The following is a 24,497-nucleotide window of genomic DNA, read 5'->3' on the forward strand; positions in this document are numbered from 1 at the left end:
CGGCGTCAGGGCGGCACGTCAGAAGCCGGAGAAGGATGCAAACACGGAGTCGCTGCTTCTGATGACGCTCTCATCCGCCCTCAGCGCCGGAGTGGGCGAGGTCCGTCCGCACTGGAGCGGGAACCCAGGCGGGCCACTCGCGCCGCGGCGCGCCCCAGTGAGCGCTCCGGACGGGAGCCAATCAGCAGCGGCGCGGGCGACGGAAGTGAGGCTGCCTTCGTCATCAAACTCAGACGACCAGCTAGAGGGCCTGTCGTCATTATTCTGCGCCGGAAAACGCGGTCTTGGGGACTCCTTTCCCGGAACCCTGAAATCCGGGTTATGAATCGCAAGAGACGGCTCCTGGCGTCTGAGGCTTTTGGGGTGAAGCGGAGGCGAGCGCCGGGACCCGTGAGATCGGATCCTTTAAGAACGAGAGCAGGTAACCATGGCAACCCGGGCGCGGAAAGCCCGAGGGTATCCATCCTTGGAGGAGGGAGGAGGAGGACGACGACGTTGACCTAGGGTAGGTAACCATGGCAACCCAGGCGCTGGGCAGCGACTCTCTGAGGGCTGGGGCGTCCGAACCTCCGCGCTCTCTCCACCCTCGCTCTCCACCCGGACCTGACCGCGCGCTTGCTCCATCACAGGCTCGGCACGCGAGGCCATCGAGGAGCTCGTGAAGCTGTTCCCCCGGGGGCTGTTCGAGGACGCGCTGCCGCCCATCGCGCTGAGGAGCCAAGTGTACAGTCTCGTGCCAGACCGGACGGTGGCCGACCTACAACTGGTGAGGAGCATCTTGGAGACCTTTGGCGTCCCCCCCACCCCCACCAGCCCCGACTCCCCGACCCGCAGCCTCGAGGGCACTCGCCAAATCCCTGTCGCTCAGACACTCAGTGGACCCGCCAGTCCGTGAGCAGGCGTTAGGCCAAGGCAAATGCAGAGCAAATCCCAGGGGTTTGGAACTGCAGGCAGATGTCACATCTGACAGGTGATGGCTGTTAGAGAAGGTTAGTGAGCTCGGATAAAGGTGTACGGAAGGTCACTGGTGAGAGAGATTGACTGAAGGAGAGAGATGAGTCTAGCGTTAATTCCCAGATTTCCCAAGTGATCAGTTATTGATTAGGGGATTGACTAGAGGAGGGAGGCACCGAGTAGCTGCTTGCCTGATGTGTGCACACTGAGTTGCAGATTATAGATGTATGAGACAGTGGGCTATGACGCTGCAGATCATTCTAGGCTGTGGTGCACAAGGCATAGGGGCTAAATGAGATCCTTAGGGAAAGTAGAGGAGTGATGTAACCTTGTGACCAAGTTTAGAAGGCGATTGAAAGCTAGGGCCATGTCTCTTCACACACACAAAAAACCACAGTGGGCAGATTTCAGTCTCTGTTTTATAGGAACTCCCAGACTTCTGCCTGAGTTGAAGGTCAGAACACTGTGAACAGCTCTCTGCTGCTACATCCCCCCCCCCCCCCCCCCCGACTCCTTTTAACTAGGGCGGTTCCTCCTTAGAGGCTGTCACATATCCTTCTTGCTTAGCTTTGTCCTTATATTGTTACAGAGTTTCTGACCCTGATTCCTGCAGGTGACCTCTGACCTCCTCCTCAGGCCATGGCCCCAGTGCTTCCTTTTCTAAAACTGTTTTTTTTTGTTTGTTTGTTTGTCTTTTGTTTTTTGTTTTTTTTTTTTAAACAAAAACAAAAAGCTTTCACAAGTTTTGTTTTAAGACAAGGTCTTAATTTATAGCCCAGACTGCCTTAAACTTGATATTCTCCTGCTTTCATCTCCCTAATGCTGGGGTTTACAGTAGTCAGAAGGTTAACTAGAGGGAGTCTCTTCTTTCTTTGGAGAGGGGAGGATTGAACTTGGGTCAGCAGACTTGACAGCAGAGTCACCTCCTCAGCCCTGTCACCAGCTCTAAGAAATTTCTCTTGTCCTCTCTCATTGCTTCTGGCACTGAAATTACATAGACATCTTATCTTCTCTTTGAACCCCTTCAGACACTTCCATGTTCAATAGTTTTGGGCTTTCCTTATAATTGTACTGTTTAGTTTCATCTTAGATTAATAATCTGTTCAGAAAGCTTAATTTCATGTACTTGTGAGCATGGGCGTGTGTACACGTGGGTTTGCACTCTCAGATGCCAGAAGATGGCACTTGATCCCTGGAGCTGGGGAGGTACAAGTTACAGGTGGTTGTGAGCCACCAGATGTGGGAGCTCTGCAAGAGCAGGAATTACTCTGCCACCGAGCATCGCTCCCGCCCCACACTGATAGTCTTTTATTCAGCTGTACTAAAGTATTTCACACTCATTGAGGTCTTAGTTTATTGTCTTCATTTCTCAGTTTTAAATTCTCTACTGGGACTTTTTTTTTTTTTTTTTTTTTTTTTGGTTTTTTTCGAGACAGGGTTTCTCTGTAATAGCCCTGGCTGTCCTGGAACTCACTTTGAAGACCAGGCTGGCCTCGAACTCAGAAATCCGCCTGCCTCTGCCTCCGGAGTGCTGGGATTAAAGGCGTGCGCCACCACGCCCGGCTTTTTTTTTCTTTTTATGGGTCTTATTATGCAGCACTAGATGACCTGGAACTCAGTCTGTAGACCAGGCTACCCTTGAACTCATAGAGACCCACCTACCTCTGCCTCCTGAGCGCTGAGATTAAAGCTACGCACCACGGTGACTGGCTGGGGCATATTTAAGCCTATATCTTTTTTTTTTTACGATTATTTTAAATTTGATTATTATTTTTGGCCATGTGTACTGCCATATGTCTTTAATCCCATTGCTCTAGAGGTAAAGGCAGACAGATCTCTGTGAGCTTAAGGCCAGCTTGGGCTACCTACTAATGTTCTATTTCCAAATTATATGTGTGCATGTGCAAGTTCATGTGTACATGCCACCATGTGTGTGTAGAAGTCAGAGGGTATTGTGTGGTTGAATTCCCTCCTCCCATCACGTGGATCTCAGGGGCTGACTCAAGCCCTGGGGCTCAGCAGCAGGCCACCTGACCCACTGAGACATCCCACCAGGCCTAAGCCTGCTATGTCTTTTTAGAATTTCCTACCAGTAGTTTCTCATCTTGTTTTTTTTACACGTCAGCATTAGCAGCATTATTTTAAGTCGTTTGAACTTCATGTAGTCGTACATCTTGCTAGGGTGTGGTGGGGGAGCTTACAGCGTGGAGTGACCAGGTTACAGAATCAGCGTCTTTGCCATCATTTATCATTTACCCATGTCAAGAACCTTAAAACACCTCTTCGTTGTTCTAAAATGCCTAAAAATAAATTGTAATTAGCCAGGCATTGCATCTCAGATAGGTACCTCTGGGATTCAGAAGGCTGAGGCTGAGGGATCCTGCTAGTTAGAGGCTGGTGTGGGAGACAGAGGAACCCTGTCTCAAAAAGCTAAATAAAACAGAGTCCAAAGTGTTGTGACGTGTCCATACCCTCTGATCTTCCCTGGGGAGGAGTTCTTTCCTCCTGGTGGCTGTCCTGGTGGGATTAAAGGTGCAGCCCGGGCTGCATGTCTTCTGAGCTTTACTTCCTGTGAGCCCTTTATTTTTGGCCATGTGCTGGGCAGATTTGCTCAGATCAGCAAATGCCCCTCCCTGTTTCCCTTCTCCCAGACTCTTTGCTTGCTTTAGTATATCTGCCTGGTAGCTCTTGTGATCCTGTGAGCTTTTCAGTGTTATTGTTTTGAACCAGGGCCTCCTCATTTAGTATCTCTGGCTGCCCTGGCATTTCACTCTGTAGACCAAGCTGCCCTTGAACTCAGAGATCTGCTTGTCTCTGTCTGTCTCCTGAGTGCTGGAATTAAAGGTGGAAGCCAGCATGCCCACTACTTAAACAATTAAAAACTTTTCGAAAGACCCATTGTTTCTGTGTATGGATGTTCTGCTTACATGTGTGTCCGCGCACCACATGCGTGCCCTGTGCCTCTAGAGGTCAGAACAGGGTCAGATCTCCTGAAACTGGAGTTACAGACAGTTGTGAGCTGTTACGTGGTTGCCAGGAATCGAACCAGCATCCTCTGGAAGAGCAGCCAGTCTCTTAACTGCTAAGCCATCTCTCTAGTCCCTTAAAAAGATTTTTTTTTTCAGACAGATATATGTTTTATGTGTGTGTGGGAGCATGTAGACATGCCACAGCGCGTGTGTGTCCCGGGGCCTGAGCTGAGGTCGACAGATTGGTGAGGTGTCTTTTCCCACTCTGGCTTCTGTTGTGTTGCTGCCCACAGAAGTCCTGGATTGTTTGTTTATTTGGATTTGTTGTTTTTGTTTACTTCTTGTTTGTTTGCCTGGCATTCAGGCAGGATCTCATAGCCTAGACTGGCCACAGACTCACAAGTTCTGCCTTCCCCTATCCAGTACAGGCATGTGCCATCATGGCCAGCTCCATTCTTATTTAAGTATTTTATCCAGTGCTTCTCACACACCTCCACCCAACATCTAGACTGATGAGTCGTTGGGGACAGGATCTGTCTTTATCACTATTTGTCTTGTCCTTTTGAAACAAGCTCTCAATGTGTAGCTCTGGCTAGAGAGTAGACCACAGCAGGCTGCTTCTGCCTCACAAGTGCAGTGATTAAAGGCACAACCTGCATCACTGTTTAATTGTAGTGACTGATAAGAGTCTGATCTTAGAAAATATGTATATTGATTGATTAGCAGCTCATAAGGTGGGAAGTAGGTGACTGGTTGGAAGCAGCTGCTTGATGGTCACCTGAGTGTCTCCGTGGTAAATGTCCTAATCCTCCCTCCCCATCCCCCTCCCCACAATCAGATTCTCTGCCCCAGAGCTCAGAACATGGCTGCTTGTCTTACCCTGTCTTTCTCTTTCCCATCTCATCTCTGTGGAGACAGAAGGAGCTTCAAGAGCTGGGAGAGATCCGAATCATCCAGCTAGGCTTTGACTTGGATGCTCATGGGATTGTCTTCACGGAAGACTACAGGACCCGGGTCTGTGAGAGAAGAGGGAGGGGAGAGGGTGGGGAGTACACCAGTGTGGTTGTCTCGGGAGGGAAGCTGGGCATAGAAACAACTGACATTATGTCTAACCCACATCTCATGGAGGGCACAGAGCTCTGGTAATTAGTGAGATGGGGAGGAAGGAAGGAAGTGTGGGGGAGGGAAGAAGGAAGCAGGGAAAGGAGGGAAGTGGAAGGACCCAGGATTGGGGGTGGGGTCAGAGATAGAGAGCCACGGGGGATGGGCTCATGCCGACCACCTACATCAACTCTGGTTCTAGGTCCTCAAGGCCTGTGATGGCCGACCATGTGCTGGGGCGGTGCAGAAGTTCCTGGCCTCAGTGCTCCCAGCCTGTGGGGACCTCAGTTTCCAGCAGGATCAGATGACACAGACTTACGGCTTCAGGGACCCGGAGATCACGTGAGATGTGGTGGGGTCAGTAAAAGTTCACAGGGTCCCCTGTAAAGTACTAGGCAAGGTCTCAGTACAGTAGGGTACCACACCTGGGTCAGGCCTCCTGCTTTCTAACTTGCTGGTATGTGAACTCACTGACCTCCCCTGGGAAGTAGCAGGGACTGAGTGGGGAGAGTTCATAGGTCATGGTGAGCCCAGAGATGAAGCTCACTCCTCAGGCACATTTCAGAGCCTTTGCTCAGGGAGGGCTTCCCAAGGACACTGTTTTATGAACAAGCAGTCTCCACCAAGAGGCCTGGGGAGCTGGCTTGCTTGGGAAAGTCCATGCTGTGTGAGCATGGGGGTCTGAGCGAGCTGCAGTTCTGGCACCCCCCATAAGCTGAGCACAGTGAGGTGCCTGGGACCCCAGTTCTGGAAGTCAGGAGAGAGGATAGCGAAGTGCACCCAAGCCAATGAGCTCCAGGTTCAGTGAGAGTCGCTGTCACAAAAAATAAGGTCCAGCTAAGCTTGATGTTGCACACCTTTAATCACAGCACTCTGGAGGCAGAGGCAGGTGGATCTCAGAGTTTGAAGTCAGCCTGGTCTACAGAGCAAGGTCCAGGACAGCCAGGGCTACACAGAGAAACCCTGTCTCAAAAAATAAAAGGGAAAAAAATAGGCCAATGTGAAAGACCCCTGAAGAGGGGAGACCCTCACTCAAGTCTCTGAATGATGCGACCCCCACAAGAACACAAGAGAGACTGTCCTTGCTGCAATTGCATGAGGTTTATTGACAGGAACCAGTGCACTGGACCGACTCGTATCCCACGCAGGGGTAGAGGAGTTCAACCTTGAGTAGCTGGGAAAGGGGGTATTTAAAGGAAAAACCATAACCCAAGGGGGTAGGGAGGGCGTTATTGGAAAATACCGAAAATTCCAGTGAAGAATCACAAGGGGGGACTAAAAATCACAAGGGGAAACTCCCTGCTTCTCGAGGTTGTTCTCAAGATTTTAATCTAACTCTTTTTGTGGCCAGCCAGGTCCTGGAACAAGGTCACTAAACCGGCTTATGTAATTATCTGTTCTGTGGTCAGCCAGTTCTCAGAACAGGCTGTTTCAGGGCCCAACTATTTTTCTTTCTTGGCTCTAACTTGGTCTGTGGGGTCAAACTTCAATTTTTTACCTTACAAATGTTTAAGAGCACAGGCTGCTCTTCTAAAGGACCCAAGTTCAATTCCCAGAACCCACAAAATGGCCCTCAATAGTCTATAGCTCCAGTTTCAGGGGACCCAGTACCCTCTCTGGTCACCACAGATACTGCATGCATGTGCTAAACATGTAGTCAAAGCACGAATACACATAAAAATATCTTTTTAGAAGTCAACAGTTATTGCACATACTTAATGTAAACCTGTAGCCTCTACATGCTTGTGTGCCTGCCCAGACAGTCTATGACACCCACACACCCACACCCTTCCCCACACCCAGGCAGCAGTGGTGGTCTCAACAGGGTAAGTGGATCCCTGCTTGGATTGCCTGTGTTTCTGGAAGCTCAATGTCCACGCATCAGCAGTTGGGGAAGGGAGATATCTCAGCCCAGGCTGCATCATCATGGCCGCCTACCACCTGCAGGCACCTGGTGAACGCTGGGGTCCTCACTGTCCGAGATGCTGGAAGCTGGTGGCTGGCTGTGCCTGGAGCTGGAAGATTCATCAAGTGCTTTGTTAAAGGTATGGTGCCTGAGGAGCAACACCCTTGGGGGGTCTTTAGGTCTCCAAATTTGACTCACTTCTTCCTTTTCCTGGACCTTCTCCTCCAGGGCGCCAGGCTGTACTGAGCATGGTGCGGAAGGCCAAGTACCGGGAGCTTGCCCTGTCAGAGCTTCTGGGCCGCAGGGCCCCTTTGGCGGTGCGGCTAGGTCTTGCCTACCACGTGCACGACCTCATTGGAGCCCAGCTGGTGGACTGGTGAGTCTAGTCCTGAGACTTGGGAAACGTGCAGGGACCCAGGGTTGGCATCCCCATAAGTGTTGCTTCTGTCATCAGTGAAGCCAAGATTCTCTCATTCTGGGACGTGGGAGAAGACTGGACTAAATTCTGGGTTTGCACACTTTGGGTCTAGGCAGCTGACTCCAGTCTTGTCTTTCTGTTACACAGTGTCTCCACGACTTCTGGAACCCTCCTTCACCTGCCAGATACGTGAGGAGCCAATGCTTGGATTCTGCAACTCACTGAGTGAGGTTCCTGGAAGTGCCACCCCAGGGTGGCTGAGCTAGTCACTGCAGTGGGTGCCAGGCTCTACTGCTGCAAGCTGGGCTTCTACCTGAGCCGGGCTGTGGGCACTGCAGCTCTTGCTTCTGTGGGTGTGGACTCAGGAGCCATGCCAAGAGGATGAGAAGGTGGGATTGCTGGAGACACTGGAGCAGGGAGTAGAGAACTCTGCCCTTCACGTCAGGCTGAAATTGCCAAATAAAATACTTGTGCCTGCACTTCTTTCTGTGTCCTTTGTTCAGTGTGGTGTATGTACGGCTGTGTGAAGCCCAACTTAGGGCTAAGCATTTCATCATAGTTTAGAGAGAGGACAAGGCTTACTCAGGCCAATTTCCCTGTGGGGGTGAGAGTTTACCCCATCTTCTGAGCTATAGGCTTTCTGTTAGAGTCATACCAAGCAGAGGACTGCCTTGAATATGAGGCCAGCGACTGGGGAGCCCATTCTAGTTTTGTTAGGACCTTTACCTGTCCTATCTGTGTGTCATGTTGGAGCTGAATACACTCACACATGGGCAAGCACATGTATTTGTACACACACACACACACACAAAGGGAAGTACCTGGTACTGGGAATAAACAAGCACAAGATCCATTTTGGGGCCAAGATTTCTTCAGAGACCCTGGTGTTTGGGTTGCCTCCTCAACTCTGGGCCTAGGGCCAGTTCTGTTTCTTGACCACCACGTGGTTTCCGGGCTCATGGGGGCAAAGGGAGGGGCAAGGTTCCAGATCAAACTCTGCCCCAACCCTAGGTTGATCAGAAGGGAGCAGACAGTCAGACCAGACAGGTTGACCTCTCCTGGATCCTCCAGCCATGCGGCTCCTCTGGGGGCTGGCCTGGGTGTTCGCCTTCTTTGCCTCATCCCTGCAGAAGCCCAGGTCCCGAGGAAGACACTGGCGTTTGGGTGGGCCAGGGGTGAGGAAGAGCGGGGTGGTGGGGTTCGGCTGGGTCTGAAGATGTACCTTACTGTTCTCCTAGGTTGCTCCTGTTTTCCCCTTCTGTGGTTAATTTGGGGACTCCCCTGTCAGTGGGGGTACAGCTCCTGGATGCCCCTCCAGGACAGGAGGTAAAAGGATCAGTGTTCCTCAGAAACCCAAAGGGTGGTTCCTGCTCCCCAAAGAAGGACTTTAAGCTGAGCTCCGGAGATGACTTTGTGCTGCTCAGCCTTGAGGTAACCAGTACTAGCACCCCTGCTGTTTCTCAGGTCTCTCTGCTGCACCCCATTGTCTGCTTATTTAGCAACAGACAGGAGCTTGTTATGTGACATAGGCTGGCTTTGAACTCACAGCTGTCCTCTTGCCTCAGCCCCCAAAGTGCTAAGATTTACAAGTACACCTGGTTTGCCTGTTGCCTTTTGTTTTATTGTTTAGTTTTGCTTTTGAGACGGGATTTCAGGGTGTAACCTAGATTGATTGAAATCGCTCAGTGACCCTACTGTGGGCCTCCCAAGTGTTGGGATTACAGCCGGGCGCCATTGTGCCTGGCCCTTCTGTTGCATTTTCCTTCCCGTCCCCCTCACTGACTTCCTGCCTCTCTCTCCTCTGGCACAATGGCCTTGCTGTCCCTACCTTAGGCTCTGTATTGGGTTCCTTTTGCTCTGTCTGATAGTCTCCTTCTGTCTTGATAGGTCCCACTGGAAGATGTGAGGAGCTGTGGCCTCTTTGACCTGCCCAGAGCCCCCCACATCCAGCTGGTAGCTCAGTCTCCGTGGCTCAGGAACACAGCTTTCAAAGCCAGAGACTCAGGGTGTCAACTTGCTCTTCTCTTCCTGACGAGGCCACATTTTTGTGCAAACCAATCAGCCTATCTATAATCCAGGACAGCGGAGTGAGCCTCCAGCCCCAGGGCCTTTGCTCTGTCTTTCTCAGGCTGCTCAGAGTTTGTTTGGTGCCTTCTATGTAAGGCAACTCCACAGACAGAGCCACCTGGGGGCTTGATTAGCAGTTAAGTCCCCATTGTCTCCCTGCTGTGGTTCCCTTCCATTTTCTCAGGACTCTTACCTCTCACCCCTACCTTCCCTCATCCTTCTCTTAGTTCGTTATTGGATCTTTGCACTGGATCAAAAGATGCGCTCATCCACTGATTTCCTCACCATCACAGTGGAGGTGAGTGTCTGACCTCTGACCCTCCTGACACCGTGCACAGATGTGACCTCCCACCTGACCACATGGACTTCCCTCACAGAACTCCCATGGCCTCCGTGTACTCAAGAAGGAGACACGTGCTTCAACATCCATCTTCCAAGATGCCTTCATCATCCCAGACATCTCAGAGTGAGCTCTCCCACCTTAGCGTATCCCTTTATCTGTTCCACCCCAAGGCCTGCTTCCCTTGGCACTGTGCACCACCTCTGACAGACAGAGGCATGTTCCAGATGTTCTGACCCTGCCCCTCCCAAATCTCTAGTCATACCACAGCTTTCTTCTGGAGGAATCAGGCCATAGCTGTCTGTGGGTAGCCTGGGCTCACTCACACTAAAGTTGTCTATGGGTGAGTAGCAGGGACTCACTCAGGCCATGGCTGTCTGTGGGTGGGTAGCTCAACTCCCTCCCATGTCCATTTTCAGGCCTGGGACCTGGAAGATCTCAGCTAGGTTCTCAGATGGACTGGAGTCCAATAGGAGCACCCACTTTGAAGTGAAGAATTATGGTGAGTGCTGAAGTACGGGGTAGAGGAGGGTGAGGTGGGCAGCCTGAGGGGAGCACCCTGTCTCTAGTACCTGGCCACCCATCTCTTCATCCTTATTCAGTCCTTCCCAACTTCGAGGTGAAGATTACTCCTTGGAAGCCATATATCCTGATGGTGCCCAGCAATCGTGATGAAATCCAATTAGACATCCAGGCCAGGTACCCACCCTCCTGCCCCGCCCTCACTCCTCCATCTTTGCAAAGCCCAGCTTCCTTGCACCCTTGGCTTTCCTCTTTCTTGCTCTATTATTTGAGATTTTTTCAGACAGAGTCTCACACCCACTGTATACTCATGTATAGTGTAGTCCTGTCTGGCCTTGAACTTACTGAGCTCCATCTGCCTCTGCCTCTTGAGTGCTGGGATTAGAGATGTGCATGTGTGTGCCTATGTGTGCAGGGGAATGTGTGTGTGTACATCTGTGGAGGCCAGAGGAAAACCTATGGTGTCCTCCTTGGAGACTCACACTCATTGCCATGGAACTCACTGACTGGGCTAAGCTGGCTGGCCAGGCAGCCCTCAGAACCCCCACCTCCGTGCTCCCAATGCTCAGGTCACATGTGGCTGCTGCCACGCCACCGGGTATTTCTACAGGGATCCTGGGGCTTCGAACTCAGGTCTTTGTGCTTTCTTGGCAACACTTTACCAACTGAGTTATTGCTCCAGCGCTCAGCTTTCCTCCTGTCTCCCCATGGCAACAGGTACGTCTATGGTAAGCCCGTGCAGGGCGTGGCATACACACGGTTTGCGCTCATGGATGAGCAAGGGGAGAGGACTTTCCTTCAGGGCCTAGAAACCCAGACCAAGGTAGGGTAGCGGTCAAGGGGGTGACAAGGGGAAGTGGGGACCTAGCACAACTCACAGCCTTTTCTCTTCTTCCTAGTTGGTACAGCAGCCGGGGGTGCCAGGTGTGAGGCCTTAGGACTCTGGCTCCTTGAGCTCAGCTCAGGGTCAGGGCCTCGCTGGATGAGGGGCTCTGCTCTATAGGGTAAATAAAAGAAAAGCTTTCTGACAGCCAAGTGCTCCTGCGTGTCTGTCTGTAGGTGCGGCCACCCACCCAGGGTTTTCAGGCCTGAGTGTTGGACCGGAAAGCTCTGCCTGACCCTCCTTGAAGTTTGCCTCGGACTCATGCCATCTTGGGGCCCAGTAGCCAGTGTCCTAGGTGCCTGTTGCTGAGTGTCACAGTTTCCGCACCCTCAGGGGCATCTCTCCTCTTTAGCCTACTGTCTTCCTGCCTTTGGAGTCCTGGGGTCTGGTGGCTTGAACTGTGTCCTGGTCTGTTGACTTTGTTATCAGTGGCCTTAGGCAACTTCTTTGGAGTTGTGCAACCTTCACGTCTGACCAGGTGACCATCCAGGCAAAGGACAGGACAAAGATTGACTGTGTTGTTCCTGAGTATTCAAGGGGAAGCACCCTGTCTGCCTACCTTTGGTTATTCAAGGGCGACCTAGTTCTACCAAGGAAATTTAGCGAGGTCAGACGAATCTGCCATTTGACCATTCTGCAGAGATCTATGGTCTGTCTCTTTCCCCGTTCTGCCCAGTGAGTGGTACTACAACCAGAACCATAGCCTCTTATCACAGAGGTTCATCACTGGGGAACACAATGGGACCAGGTAGTTCCTGTGCTCTCGGAGGTCAGATGTCAGAGCTTACGTCAGTGAGGAGAGCATCAGAGGTTCGTGGATATTTCACGTGCTTTTCTGCTTTGTTTGGTTAAAATGCATCCCAGCCTGGCTTCAGACTTGCTATGGAGCCTCGACATTTAAGTGCACACATCACCACACCAAGGATTTTGCAGTGCTAGGAATTGAACCTGAAAGGAAATAAAACTTGAGACCTGTGATTCATGTAATGTATGTCAAATAGCCCAAAGAGTTGTTTGTGAGCTTTAAAACCTGGGGCTGAGAACATAACTAAACAGGCTTGGACATGCCTGGGCAGGCCCGTCGTTACATGTCCTGACTGGCCTAGTGCCTCCCTATCTCCCGCCCTTCTGACAGTCTGTTGATGTTTAAATGGACCAATCATGTGAAACCGCACCAATTCCTCCCCGAGCCCCGCCCCTTTTCTATAAAAACCCCTAGCTTCCAAGCCTTCGGGTCAAAACCACTGTCTCCTGCATGAGATACGTTTCGACCTGGAGCTCCACCATTATGTCTCCACCATGTGGTCAACACCTCTGTCTCCTGCGGGAGATATGTGTCGGCCTGGAGCTCCGTCAATAAACTACCTCGTGTTCTTACATCAAGTTGGTTGTCTGTTCGTGATTCTTGGGTGTGCTCCGAACCAGGAATTGAGTGGGGGTTTCCCCACTAGGTTCTTTCAAACCCAGGGCTTTGTGCACACCAGGCAAGCAGTATGCCAACCATATCATATCACTGAAAACAATTTATATTTTTTTCTTTTTTACTTTTTGAGACCAGTTCTTATGTAGCCAGCACTGGCCTTGAACTCCTGATCTCAGCTTCCCTGGAATTACAGGTGCATCCCAGCACATGTGGTGTCTAGTCTGTGATTGGAAGGGGTGATAATTGGGCAGAGAGAGTTGGGGATGGGCAGTTGGGGGGCTTGTCACCCATCTCCTTAAGCTCTGCCACCCTAATTGGAATAGTCTCAACCCAGATACTCTATGAGATTCCCAACTGCCCCCTTATCAAGTGCCCCTGGGATGGGAAACCCCATCTCTAACAGTTGTAACTTCTGAACCAGCCATGTCTTCCCAGTCCCTCCTGGGGCGGCCGAGGTTGGTGGACTGTCTTTATCATGATGGGAGACATCTCCTCCCTGAGCTGGCAACCTGTGGGCCCTGACCCCCAAGGTTGCCTTAGCAAGCACATAGCAAGCCCTCTTCTCTTTCCCATTCCTGTCCTCCGGCCTACAAGCAAGGCCCCCTCCTTTCCTCCTTTCTTCATCTCAAGGTTTTCTCAAACTCCTTCACATCTGTAGGCAGCCAATGCCTAAAAGATGGCGCCGGTTTCCGGTACACCGTGGCTGTAAACAACACCACTGCGCAGGTGCTAGCCCGAATCTGGCGCCAACCCCTCCCAAGTGGGTGCATGCAAATTAAGGTGCCAGCAGACTGACCAATCCCAGGAGGACATAAAGCTTTTCCCTGGGCTGGGGTGTATATAAGGAGTCCTCCCTGGGTGCCCGGGGTTCTTGTAGCATTGATGCATTCCTGCAATAAAGCTGTTGCGAAGAATCCGACCGTGTTGCGTTTTCCTTGCCGGACGACGTGGGCACAACAAATTGTTGGCCCATACGGGGTCCCGAGGATCTCGTGGATTCAGAACTCTTCAGCTGAGGAACAGTGGTACCGGTAAGTCTCCCAAGTTGATCCCCGGTTAAAAGGGGGGATATGTTTTTCTTGCCCGTGGACCCAATGTCGGTAGCTCTTATCCTTGTTGTTTCATTTTTTGTTTTTGCCTCTGCTTTTGTTTGATAGAAGCAATTAAGGCAATTAAGACAGGTCAGAAAATTCTTACAGAACAACAAGAAAGTATGTCAGAGGAAGAGAGAAAACACATAAACAAAAGAAAGAAAAGGGGCGAAAAAGAGAGGAAAGGAGAAGGGAGAAAAGGCAAATTCAAAAGGAAAAGGAAATAATGAGAAAGAAAAGGAAATTGCAAAAATATATCCCTTATTAAAAGACTTAACAATAAGTTCAGCAAGTTCTGACTCCAGTGACTCAGAGCTTGATAAAGATGAGGAAGCTGACCTAGAAGAAGAGGCAGCTCGGTATGAGAGGGATGGGTATGATCCAGATTGGTCATACAAAACCAATCCTTTAAAAAAGGGGGGTCGGCTGGCAAAAGAGTAAAATCGAAGGTGCCGACCACTTCACCTTTTAACCCTGAGTATACAGGAACAAAGGAATCCACAAAAACTGGTAAACAAGGTACCTCATTTTGCCCAGAGGTTTGGAAGGAAGTTGGACTGACTTTCCCTGTCTTCTTAGATGGCCAGGGACGACGGTATCATGAGCCAATAGATTTGAAAACTATTAAGCAACTGGCTGAGTCAGGGGTGAGTGCAGCTTTTGTAGTTGTACAGGTCAAGGCGCTTGCTAGATATTGTCTCACCCCAGGGGACTGGAATAATGTTACTCGGGCTTGTTTGTTGTCCAGACAGTATTTAGACTAGAAGTCCTTGTCCTATGAATATGCAAACAGTCAGGCAGCAGCAAATTTAGCCACAGGACAAGATCCTCAGAGACATTGGGATGCAGACATGCTTCTGGGTTTAGGACATTTTGCTTTAGATCAAACAAATTATCCTGAAGCAGTCTATGCCCAAATAAATGAGGTAGCTACCAAAGCCTGGAAGGCATTGCCGAACAAAGTTGAAGTCTCAGGCAATCTTACGAACACCTTGCAGGGTCCCACAGAACCAATTTCAGATTTTGTAGCACGCCTCGTTGAAGCAGCCACTAGAATTTTTGGAGACCCAGATACAGCTATGCCTTTGGTGAAGCAGCTAGTATATGAGCAATGTACTAAAGAATGCAGAGCAGCCATTACACCCTATAAACATAAAGGTTTAGAAGTATGGATGAAGGTTTGCAGAGAACTAGGGGGCCCGTTAACCAATGCAGGCCTAGCGGCAGCTGTAGTACAGTTGGGCAAGTTTAGCAATGATGCTTGTTATCAGTGTGGCCAAAGAGGACATTTTAGAAGAAACTGCTCTGAAAATGAAAAATGGGCCGCATTAGATAAACCTAGACAGCCAGGCTTATGCCATAAATGTAGGAAGGGAAAACATTGGGCTATGAATGCAGATCTACAAAGGATATAGAAGGCCGACCATTACAAGCAGGATATGGTGGCACCAGGCCAAAAAACAGACAGCAGGGCCCATGTCCCCAGGGCCCTCAAATATATGAGGCTCTTCAGAAAGACCAGAAGAAACCTTGGCTGTTTCTCCGTCATCTGAGAGACCACGGAGAGCCACTACTGGCTCCACAGGATTGAACCTTCACTCCACCACCAGACTCATATTAACCCCACAGATGGGGGTACAGCCCATAGATACAGATTTTAAAGGCCCCCTTCCCAAAGATACTGTAGGACTATTGCTTGGCCACTCATCTTCTGCTTTAAAAGGATTACAAATTACCCCTGGAGTGATTGATCCAGATTATACGGGGTTGTGAAAATCTTAGTGGCCTCCCCCAGTGGCATTTCAGCTATCTCCCCAGGAGATAGAATTGCTCAATTATTACTGTTGTAAAGTTTGCATAAATATTTTCCAGCAAATAATAAAATAAGAGGAGAGAGTGGACTAGGTTCTACAGGTTCTCGGTTCACTTTCTTACCAATGGAATTAGGAGATCGCCCCATGTTAACTTTGGAGGTTGAAGTTCAATCCTTCCTGGGGTTGTTAGACACAGGTGCAGATCACAGCATCATCTCCACTCATGATTGGCCGCCAAAATGGCCTTCGCAAACATCATCTCAAAGCCTCTGTGGTATAGGTTATGAGACTGCTCCCCTTATAAGTGCTAAGGAATTGACTTGGAAAAATGAGGAAGGTAAGTCAGGGAAATTTTTTCCTTATATTGTGGATATTCCTGTGACCCTATGGGGTAGGGATGTCTTAACCAAAATGGATCTTAGACTAACTAATGAGTATTCCCCACAAGCCCGAGAAATTATGTCTAGTATGGGCTACACTCCAGGAAAAGGGTTAGGAAAGTCATTACGAGGCATGACTATGCCAGTGCCTGCAAAGTTCAAACAAGATAAAAAGGGATTGGGTTTTTCTTAGGGGCTGTTGAGGGTGGTATACCCATTACTTGGAAAACAGAGGAGCCTGTATGGGTTCCTCAATGGCCTCTTTCCTCTGAGAAATTAGTAGCTGCCAGAGAATTAGTAGAGGAACAATTGAAATTAGGACATATTAACCTTCCCAGTCACCTTGGAATACACCCATATTTGTGATTAAGAAAAAATCAGGCAAATGGAGGCTCCTGCAGGATCTTCGAGCCATTAATAATCAAATGCAGATTATGGGCCCCATACCGAGGGTCTGCCCCTACTTTCTAGTTTGCCCAAAGAGTGGCCTATTATAATCATTGATATTAAGGATTGTTTTTTCTCTATTCCCCTTGCATTGTGTGATAGTGAGCGCTTTGCCTTTACTCTTCCTTCTGTAAATAATGAAGAGCCTGATAAATGGTATCAGTGGATAGTTTTACCTCAAGGGATTGCAAGCAGTCCTACTATGTGTCAACCTTTTGTAGGAGAAGCCCTACAACCTGTCCGTGATGCATTCCCAAAATTAAGGATAGTACATTATATAGATGATGTCCTTCTTGCCTCAAAGAATAAAGAAAGTTTAGATGAAGCCTATATTAAGCTAGTAAAAGAATTAGAAATGAAACAATTATTTATAATTCCTGATAAAGTTCAAATGGGAAATTTAGGAGAGTTCTTGGGTGCTTGAATTACTCCACATGTTATTACACCTCAAAATATAGAATTACGTAAAGATCATTTAAAAACATTAAATGATTTCCAGAAAGTGCTAGGTGATATAAATTGGATTTGTCCATATATGAGGCTATCAAATTTTGAATTAATCCCTCTTTTTGATATATTGAAGGGCGATCCACAGCTTTCGTCACCTCGTGCTCTCACCCCTGAGGCCCGAGTAGCATTAGAAAAGGTAGAAAGGTGTTTAGAAAAGGCCAAGCTGTATAGATGGAAAGAAGGAGAGGACATCCTCCTATGCGTTTTGAAGACATTCCGTCAACCAACAGGAGTGTTGTGGCAGTCAGGTCCTCTATTGTGGATTTATCCTCATGTGTCTCCCAATAAAACCCTTGAATATTATTCCATTGCTGTAGCTCAATTAGCGACTTTGGGCATTAAATTGTGTATTCAACATTTTGGAGCACCCCCTCAGAAAATCATTACACCTTATAATGCTAATCAAATACAGATCCTAAGTTCTTTGATAGATGATCGGGCCCTATTTCGCTGTAGTTTTGATAGGGAATTAGATAATCATTATCCCAAAGATCCTTTGCTACATATTTTTAATGAATATCCAGTGATTTTCCCCAAAGTCACAGCATCTAAACCCATATCAGGTGCATTCGATATTTATACAGATGGTTCTAAAACAGGTGTTGGTGCCTATGTAGTTAATTCTCAAAAACCCGTTCTTTTTCAATACAATCCTGGCACCCCATGTTGTGTCTGGCCAGTAGATCACAACCTGGGTTCTAGCCTGGAAAGGCATTTTGGAAACCTGGAAGAGAAGAAGGGCTAGGCGATGAGAGAAAGAAATGCAGCTAAGACAGGCATTCTGATCAAAGCTCAATTTTACTGTTCCGCACACAGTTATGAAGCAGGGGAAGGGGGCCCGATTCCGCCAAATAATCTCGGGGTCCAGTAGCAGGGTGACCACGTGTATGGCTCCAAACTGCAAAGCGGCAGGTTCCAGCAGTGGGCATGGCAGAACGATTGAGCGGGAAGCTCCACCCCTGAGCAAGCAGGTTTCAGGCTGGGGGAGGGGAGACCACAACCCCACAACTTACTGAATGTAAAATTGTGTTGGAAGTATTCAAAGCTTTTAAGGAATCTTTTAATCTAGTCTCTGATTCGGCTTATGTAGTAAATGCAGTGTGTGCATTAGAAATTGCAGGACCCATTAGACCTACCAGCCCTGTGTGCACCATCTTATTAGAGTTACAAAAATTGATTTGGAAAAGAACACATAAATTCTTTATTCAACATATTCGAGCTCACTCTACCTTGCCAGGCCCTATGGCTGAAAGAAATGCCTTAGTGGACGCTAGCACTCGCATGTAATTTATTTTTCACGGCCCACTGGAACTTGCAAAAGATTTTCATCGATTGTATCATGTTCCTGCTACCACACTTCATCAGAAATTTGATATCTCTCAAGCCTCAGGATGAGATGTGGTGTTACAATGCCCACAGTGTGTAAAATTTTACCACCCTCCTCATGTTGGTATTAACCCTCGTGGATTGCTTCCTTTAAAACTGTGGCAAATGGATGTTACTCATGTCTCAGCATTTGGAAGATTAAAATATGTTCATGTTTCAATTGACACCTGTTCAGGTGTCATTTTTGTCTTCCCCATGTCCGGTGAGAAATCCTGCAATGTGGCTGGCCATTGCCTAGAAGCCTGGGCAGCTTGGGGAAGGCCAGATAGTTTAAAAACTGATAATGACCCCGCATATACATCAAAATCATTCCAAACCTTTTGCAAAATAATGCAGGTTAGTCACTCTACTGGCCTTCCCTACAATCCACAGGGCCAAGGCATTGTGGAAAGAACACATCGAACCTTAAAAGAACTCTTACAAAAACAAAAAGGGGGAATCGCCGATGGCCAGCCACCCAAAGAACAATTATCTTTAGCCCTCTTTACTTTAAATTTTTTAATTCTGGACGAACATGGTCGTTCGGCTGCAGATAGGCATGCCATGACCTCACCTATCTTTAAACAGGATGTCAAATGGAAAGATGTCCTAACTGGAAAATTGTATGGCCCAGATCCCGTTATATCGAGATCCAGGGGAGCTGTTTGTGTTTTTCCACAGGATCAAGAACACCCGATTTGGGTACCAGAGAGGCTGACGCAAAAATTGCTCCCCCCAACAGAGATATAGATTTTAATAATTCCGGAAGGACATGTTTTTTAGCAGAATGTTGGCAGGGCATACTGCTGTGGTTGTAAAACTTCCCACCTTTGTGCCTATAGTAGATTTTGAAATGTTTGCCACCTATGCCCATTGGTGCCCCTTGTATAAAGTTGTACAAGCTAATTTCTCTCAGTCTCTTGAACAGAGTCGCCTCTTATCTGAGTAGGAAATTGGTCGGCTAAAGCGGAGCAGTTGTCCAGAAAGCTGCTCCTCCAGATTGCCAAACTCAATAGCACTCGACTAGACCCTGTTACCTTGGGGGACTTCACCTCTTGGATCACCAATGCCTTCTCATTTTTTAAGGAATGGGCAGGAATGTTGGCCTGGGGGTCAGTGGTCCTCCTGGGTTGTGTCTTTTGTATCTGGCTATTGTGTCAACTCAAACAAGAGCACGCTCAGTATAAGGCAGTGGTGTACCAAGCATTGATGGTGATTAAAGATGGAGCATCTCCCAATGTTTGGCTGGCCTCTTTAAAAAATTAAGAGTTCACCCTAGGTCGTCTGGCAGTTGTAGTCACACAGATCCATGGTATCCAGTGACAGGCAACTTTCCTTATGCACAGACCAACCTAAGACATGGGGCCTGGAGGCGATAGGGTAACCCTAGGACGGGTAAGGCTGTGACATGAAAGGATAGACCTAAGACAGGAGCCATGGCCGATAGACAGACTTGCCCAGACCTAGTCCAGCATCATATTATTAAACAAAAAAGGGGGAGATGTAGGCAGATGGGCGCCTAAAAGATGGCGCCGGTTTCTGGTACACTGTCGCCATAAACAACGCCACTGCACAGGCGCTAGCCTGAATCTAGTGCCAACCCCTCCCAAGTGGGTGCATACAAATTAAAGTGCCGGCAGACTGACCAATCCCAGGAGGACACATAGCTCTCCCCAGTGCTGGGGTGTATATAAGCAGTGCTCCCTGGGTTCCTGGAGTTCCCATAGCATTGAGGTGTTCCTGAAATAAAGCTGTAGAGAAGAATCCGACCGTGTTGTGTCTTTCCTTGCCAGACGAGGTGAGCACAACAGTGACGGGCTCTGGTTTGGGTCCTCTGGTTTTGGTGGGTTATTGGGCAGGGCTAGGGGTAAAAGAGCCTCCAGCAAAGGAGGCAAGTGTGCCTTCCTCATTCTGAAGACAGTATGGAGAAGGACCAGAGGGAGGTATGAATTTGGGTAGATCTGGCAAAGAAATGGGGTCAGCAAAGGTTTGGAATGTGGGACACTGAAATGTGAAATTCCAACAGTTGCCACAAGGGGGCAGCGGTGGACGGGGGCTGATTCCAGGTTCTCACTCACCAGTCTTTGCTTCTGTGGAGACAGGGCCATGGCGCTTCCCATCCTGGAGTCCAAAGAGTAGAAACTTATACTTTCGGTCCGGCTCCAAACCTGAGACGGTGACCTCACCCAGGTCTCCACTCACAGGCCCCATCTGGGGCTGCCCCTGTGCGTCCTTGTATTGGATCAGGAAGGAGTCAAAAGGGCTCCACTCACAGGCACCACCTTGGGTTGCCCATCCCCGTTCTTGTACCGGATCAGGAATTGGTTTAACTGTTTAACTGTCCCTTGGGGACTGTCCAGGAGAGGCTCAGGGAGTCAGGGGTGGCATCTCTCACAGTCAGCTCTCCCAGGTGCGGCTTCTTAGGAGGGGGCTCAGGAGTTGTGGTGGGCACCACCTGTGTGGTCAGAGCTTCCTTCTCTGGAGCTGGACACACACACACACACACACACACACACACACACCACATTAGCTCTTCTCTGTTCTTGGAATATAAAGAAGCATTTATAAACAATACAAGCAGCAGTGACTCCAACACATCTCCTCTGTCTTTCCACACTTCCGTTCCTAGATCCCACCCAGATTTCTGCCAACACCCAAGTGACTTGTCTCTCTCCATTGCTTGTCTCATTTGAACATGACCCACATAGCCCCTGCCCTGCCCCCTCTGAACTGTCTCTCCTTGCTGGGCTCAGATCTTTACCCTGACCTCGTTTGGAAAATTCCTTACTCACCTGTCATGCCCACGGTGGACATGGGGCCCACAAGACAGGGGTGGCATCTGTCACGGTCAACATTCCCAGGTGCGGCTTCTTAGGAGGAGGCTTGGTGGTCCTGATGGGCTCTGCCTGTGTGGTTGTAGCTTCCTCCTCTGGTTATAGACAAATACAGGGACAGGTTATATCCTAAGTTCCCACACAAGGATGTTTATAAAATCAAAGCTCTGAGGAGCAGAACTGCACTGGCCACAGTGACATTTCTTTTCTGTGCCTTCTACCCTGACATTCCTAGCTCCCACCTGGGCTTTCCCTTCTTGCTCCGTCCACCCACCCATGCCCATGTGATTTCTCGCTTGATGCCTGTGATTGTACCTCATGTGGCCACTGCTCTGTGCCTCCCTCTGCTGGTTCTCCTTGCCATTTCCTTCCTCACTGAATTCAGAACTTTGCTCCAGTCTGGGCTGGAACAGCTCCTTAGCAATCTGACCCGTCCCTCCCAGACACAATCCTTGCAGATGAGTTCATTGTTGGAGGTCTCTGGCTGGGAACAACTGACACTTGGTTCCAGAGCATCCAGATCAGGGTATAGGGTTCTTTGTGGAGTGCACTAATTGATGCACTGGAATTAAAATCTAACATTGCATCAAAAATAAAATAAGCCAGATATGGTGGAGCTCGCCTTTAATCCTAGCACTTGGGAGGCAGAGGCAAAGCGGGTCTCTGAGTTGGAGGCCAGCTGGGTCTACAGAGTGAGTTCTAGGACAGCCTGAGCTACACAGAGAAACCCTGTCTTGAAAAACAAAAATTAAAAAAAAAATTAAGTCAATGAAGTGCATTTATAGGTGACAGTGAAACACCAGGCTTTTTGGTATTCTCTCGTGGGCTGGGTGCACTGGACAAGGACAGATTCTCTGTAAAGAGTCCTGGGCCAGCTCATGCACACTGACAATTCCAAGGTCGCTGCCTCTGCTGTGGGCCTTTCCTGGCAGCCTGCTCCTCAGGATCCTGACTGGATAGCAGGCTCTGGATGCCCTGCTGGGTCTGAGTGGGATTGGCAGAAGTTGGTGTAGTTGTTTCCTCCCAAATGAAACATCCCCTGAGTCTCTCTCAGGAAAGTCCTGAAGCTTACAGGATTTACAAAGCCTCAGCATGGTTATGGAAGCATAACAATTGTAACTCTCTGGCAGGTGCAAGCTGCACAGGAACTCCAGGAAAGGGCTTGTGGGGGCTGTAACCTCTGTTGGAGTTAGGTTTTCAGTGATTATCTGTCTTCATTCCGATATCATCATATTCCTACATTTGACCCCTCTGGGCACGTTGGTTCACTACGCTAGACTTGGGTTGAATTGTTTCTTGGGTCTGTTTTCAGTGCCTCGTGTGGTGTGAATAGATTCAAGTCTCCCCAGGACAGTCAACCAACATAATTGGAGAACATCCAAGTGAGAAACTTGGGATGTCCTTTTTCCTAATTTGGATAAGGTTGATGAATGGTTTACACTACATAAATATAAGCTTGTCTCCAAAACAGTCAACGGACTCGAGGGTGTATTCCAGTTCTGAAAAGTAACACATAGGAAAGATGGTAAGCAAGCTACGGTGTCAGCTGAGTGACCTCTTCATAGGCAAAGATGTGAAACTGAAACTCAACTGCCTTCTCTGAAAGAACTTGCCCACACAAGGGAGGAATTGCAATGCTCTCTGCTCATGAGTCTCTGGCTTGGGTCAGGGGAAGTAGAGAAAAGACGACAAGATGGAGGCATTGCTGACTGTCTCTTACAGCTGGCAGGATGCAAGACAAAGAGAGTGCAGATTGGACCCATGATAAAGAGCCTAGCCTAGGATACAAAATCTCAGATCCCCTGGGAGGAACTAGATGATTAAGGGCCAGGGAAGGGTGGAAGACAACAGACCTTAGGTCTGACCTCTGTGAGTGGTCTCACCGAGAAGAGAGGAAGAGAATCTGTGACTCAGTATGCAGACAGGGCATTCAATAGTAATGACTGAGTCCAGTAAGCACATGAACAGCTTGGGAAAGACTTTTAAACTGAAAGCTTCCAACAGCCCTGCTTTCTGTGGCTGGGGAACAGAGGCAGATGGGATTAATCTGAGTGGAGATGGAGAAACAGCATCATAGCAGCCCATCCCACCCCGAGACAAAAGCTTCATAACCGAAGGCAAAACAGAATTCGGCTCGCAGGAGCCAACAGGGACACTTAGTCCCCATAAATACCAGGGCCTTGGAGGCAACAGAATGGAGAAGGTGTTGCTGGAAGAAACCAGGAGTAAGAGAAGCAACACTGATACCCAGCTCATCAAGTCAGATAAAAGTGTGTTCCCAGGAGAGCTAAGAAAGAGACCTGCAGCCAGATGTCTTCAATCGCAGTGCTCAAGGAGCATAGGCAGGTGGATCTCTGCGAGTTTGGGGCTAGTCTGTTCTATATTGCAAACTCTAGGTCAGCCAGAGCTACACAGGGTTTCAGTGGCTTGTGGGGACCCAGGATGGGATGTGGTCTTCCCGAGTCAGAGTCTCTGGGAACTCAGAATGACTCTGAACAGTATGTAAACGATTTTATAAAACGCAGAAGCAGTTGAGAGGGAATGAGAGAAAGACAAGGAAGACCAAAGATCTGTTCCGGTCACTCAAAAGAAAATGTGCTGATATTACTGTACAGACAATTCCTACGGGGAAAGTGAACAGAAAGCCAAATGCTGCACTAGTGAGTGAATTCATCACAGGTTTCACTCCCAAGTAGCAGTCCACAGAAGACAGAAATGATGGATGCTGTTGATTTAAAAGTTTAAACTCATGGGCTGGAGAGATGACTCAGCAGTTAAGAGCACTGACTGCTCTTCCAGAGGTCCTGAGTTCAATTCCCAGCAACCACATGGTGGCCCAAAAACATCTGTAATGGGAATCTGACACCCTTTTCTGGTGTGTCTAGAGACAGCTACAGTGTACTCGCATCAAATAAATAAATGAATCTTAAAAACAAAACAAAACACAAAAAACCCAAACACTCCCCCCAAAACCCATTAAACAAACAAACAAATTATATCAGCCCATGTTGCTGATGGCCAGGAGCTTGTTAGAACTGGGGACCCAGGCCAACTGAAGGTATGGTAGGTTGGAGTACAACTATGGGCATGAGTTGGTCCTCCAAGACCATAAAGTACAAAGAGATACACACTGGTCTTAAAGCAACAGTATCTTGGGATGAGGAGGACAGTGTATGGAAGAGGTCTGTGTGCTACGCAAGGCCAAGCAGGATGGTACACCTATTCTATCTATATGTACTTAACATACCTCTCTTGGTCACGAGTGAACACGATCAGATCATTTTGTACTGTGTTGAGCTTTGGCAATGTTTCCTTACCAGCACCTTTGCTGCTGGGGTCCCAAGATCAATCTGCATTCATTCGGATGCTCAACAAGGGATCTTCAGAGCACTCCCCCAAGGCTGTCCTTACATCCTGCTTTTTTGTCTTGGGATCCCTCTTTGTTATTCAGTCCACCTCTATTAAAGCACTGG

The 24,497-nt window shown here is 48.7% G+C and overlaps 1 protein-coding gene, 1 long non-coding RNA gene and 1 pseudogene across 4 annotated transcripts; 2 read left to right on the forward strand and 1 right to left on the reverse strand.

The window, feature by feature from the left end:
* The first annotated feature begins 175 nt into the window (after positions 1 to 175).
* On the forward strand, positions 176 to 7,827 carry Whr1 (winged helix repair factor 1). 2 transcript variants are annotated; one of them, XM_085833136.1, is made up of 7 exons: positions 176 to 421; positions 630 to 766; positions 4,842 to 4,937; positions 5,227 to 5,366; positions 6,828 to 7,069; positions 7,159 to 7,306; positions 7,496 to 7,827. In XM_085833136.1, exons 1-7 carry the CDS (start codon positions 322 to 324, stop codon positions 7,539 to 7,541), a joined length of 909 nt encoding a protein of 302 aa, XP_085689262.1. In that variant the 5' UTR covers positions 176 to 321; the 3' UTR covers positions 7,542 to 7,827. The 2 variants fall into 2 exon arrangements, with proteins under 2 accessions (XP_085689262.1, XP_085689263.1); XM_085833137.1 differs by having other exon boundaries at positions 6,972 to 7,069.
* A 507-nt stretch (positions 7,828 to 8,334) lies between these two features.
* On the forward strand, positions 8,335 to 12,543 carry LOC110312414 (complement C4-B-like; annotated as a pseudogene). Its single transcript, XR_015045864.1, has 9 exons — positions 8,335 to 8,486; positions 8,587 to 8,779; positions 9,236 to 9,435; positions 9,643 to 9,713; positions 9,793 to 9,881; positions 10,175 to 10,257; positions 10,358 to 10,454; positions 10,995 to 11,100; positions 11,337 to 12,543. The product of XR_015045864.1 is annotated as a complement C4-B-like (transcript).
* Positions 12,544 to 17,630: 5,087 nt separating this feature from the next.
* LOC147000438 (uncharacterized) lies at positions 17,631 to 21,283 on the reverse strand. The gene is made up of 3 exons (XR_015045920.1): positions 20,983 to 21,283; positions 20,269 to 20,674; positions 17,631 to 17,804 (listed from the first exon to the last, which is right to left on the reverse strand). It is a non-coding gene; the product is annotated as an uncharacterized LOC147000438 (long non-coding RNA).
* Positions 21,284 to 24,497: the final 3,214 nt, after the last annotated feature.

The sequence above is a fragment of the Mus caroli genome, unplaced genomic scaffold, assembly GCF_978045245.1.
Source record: "Mus caroli unplaced genomic scaffold, Mus_caroli_1 scaffold_18, whole genome shotgun sequence".
Taxonomy (NCBI): Eukaryota; Metazoa; Chordata; class Mammalia; order Rodentia; family Muridae; genus Mus; species Mus caroli.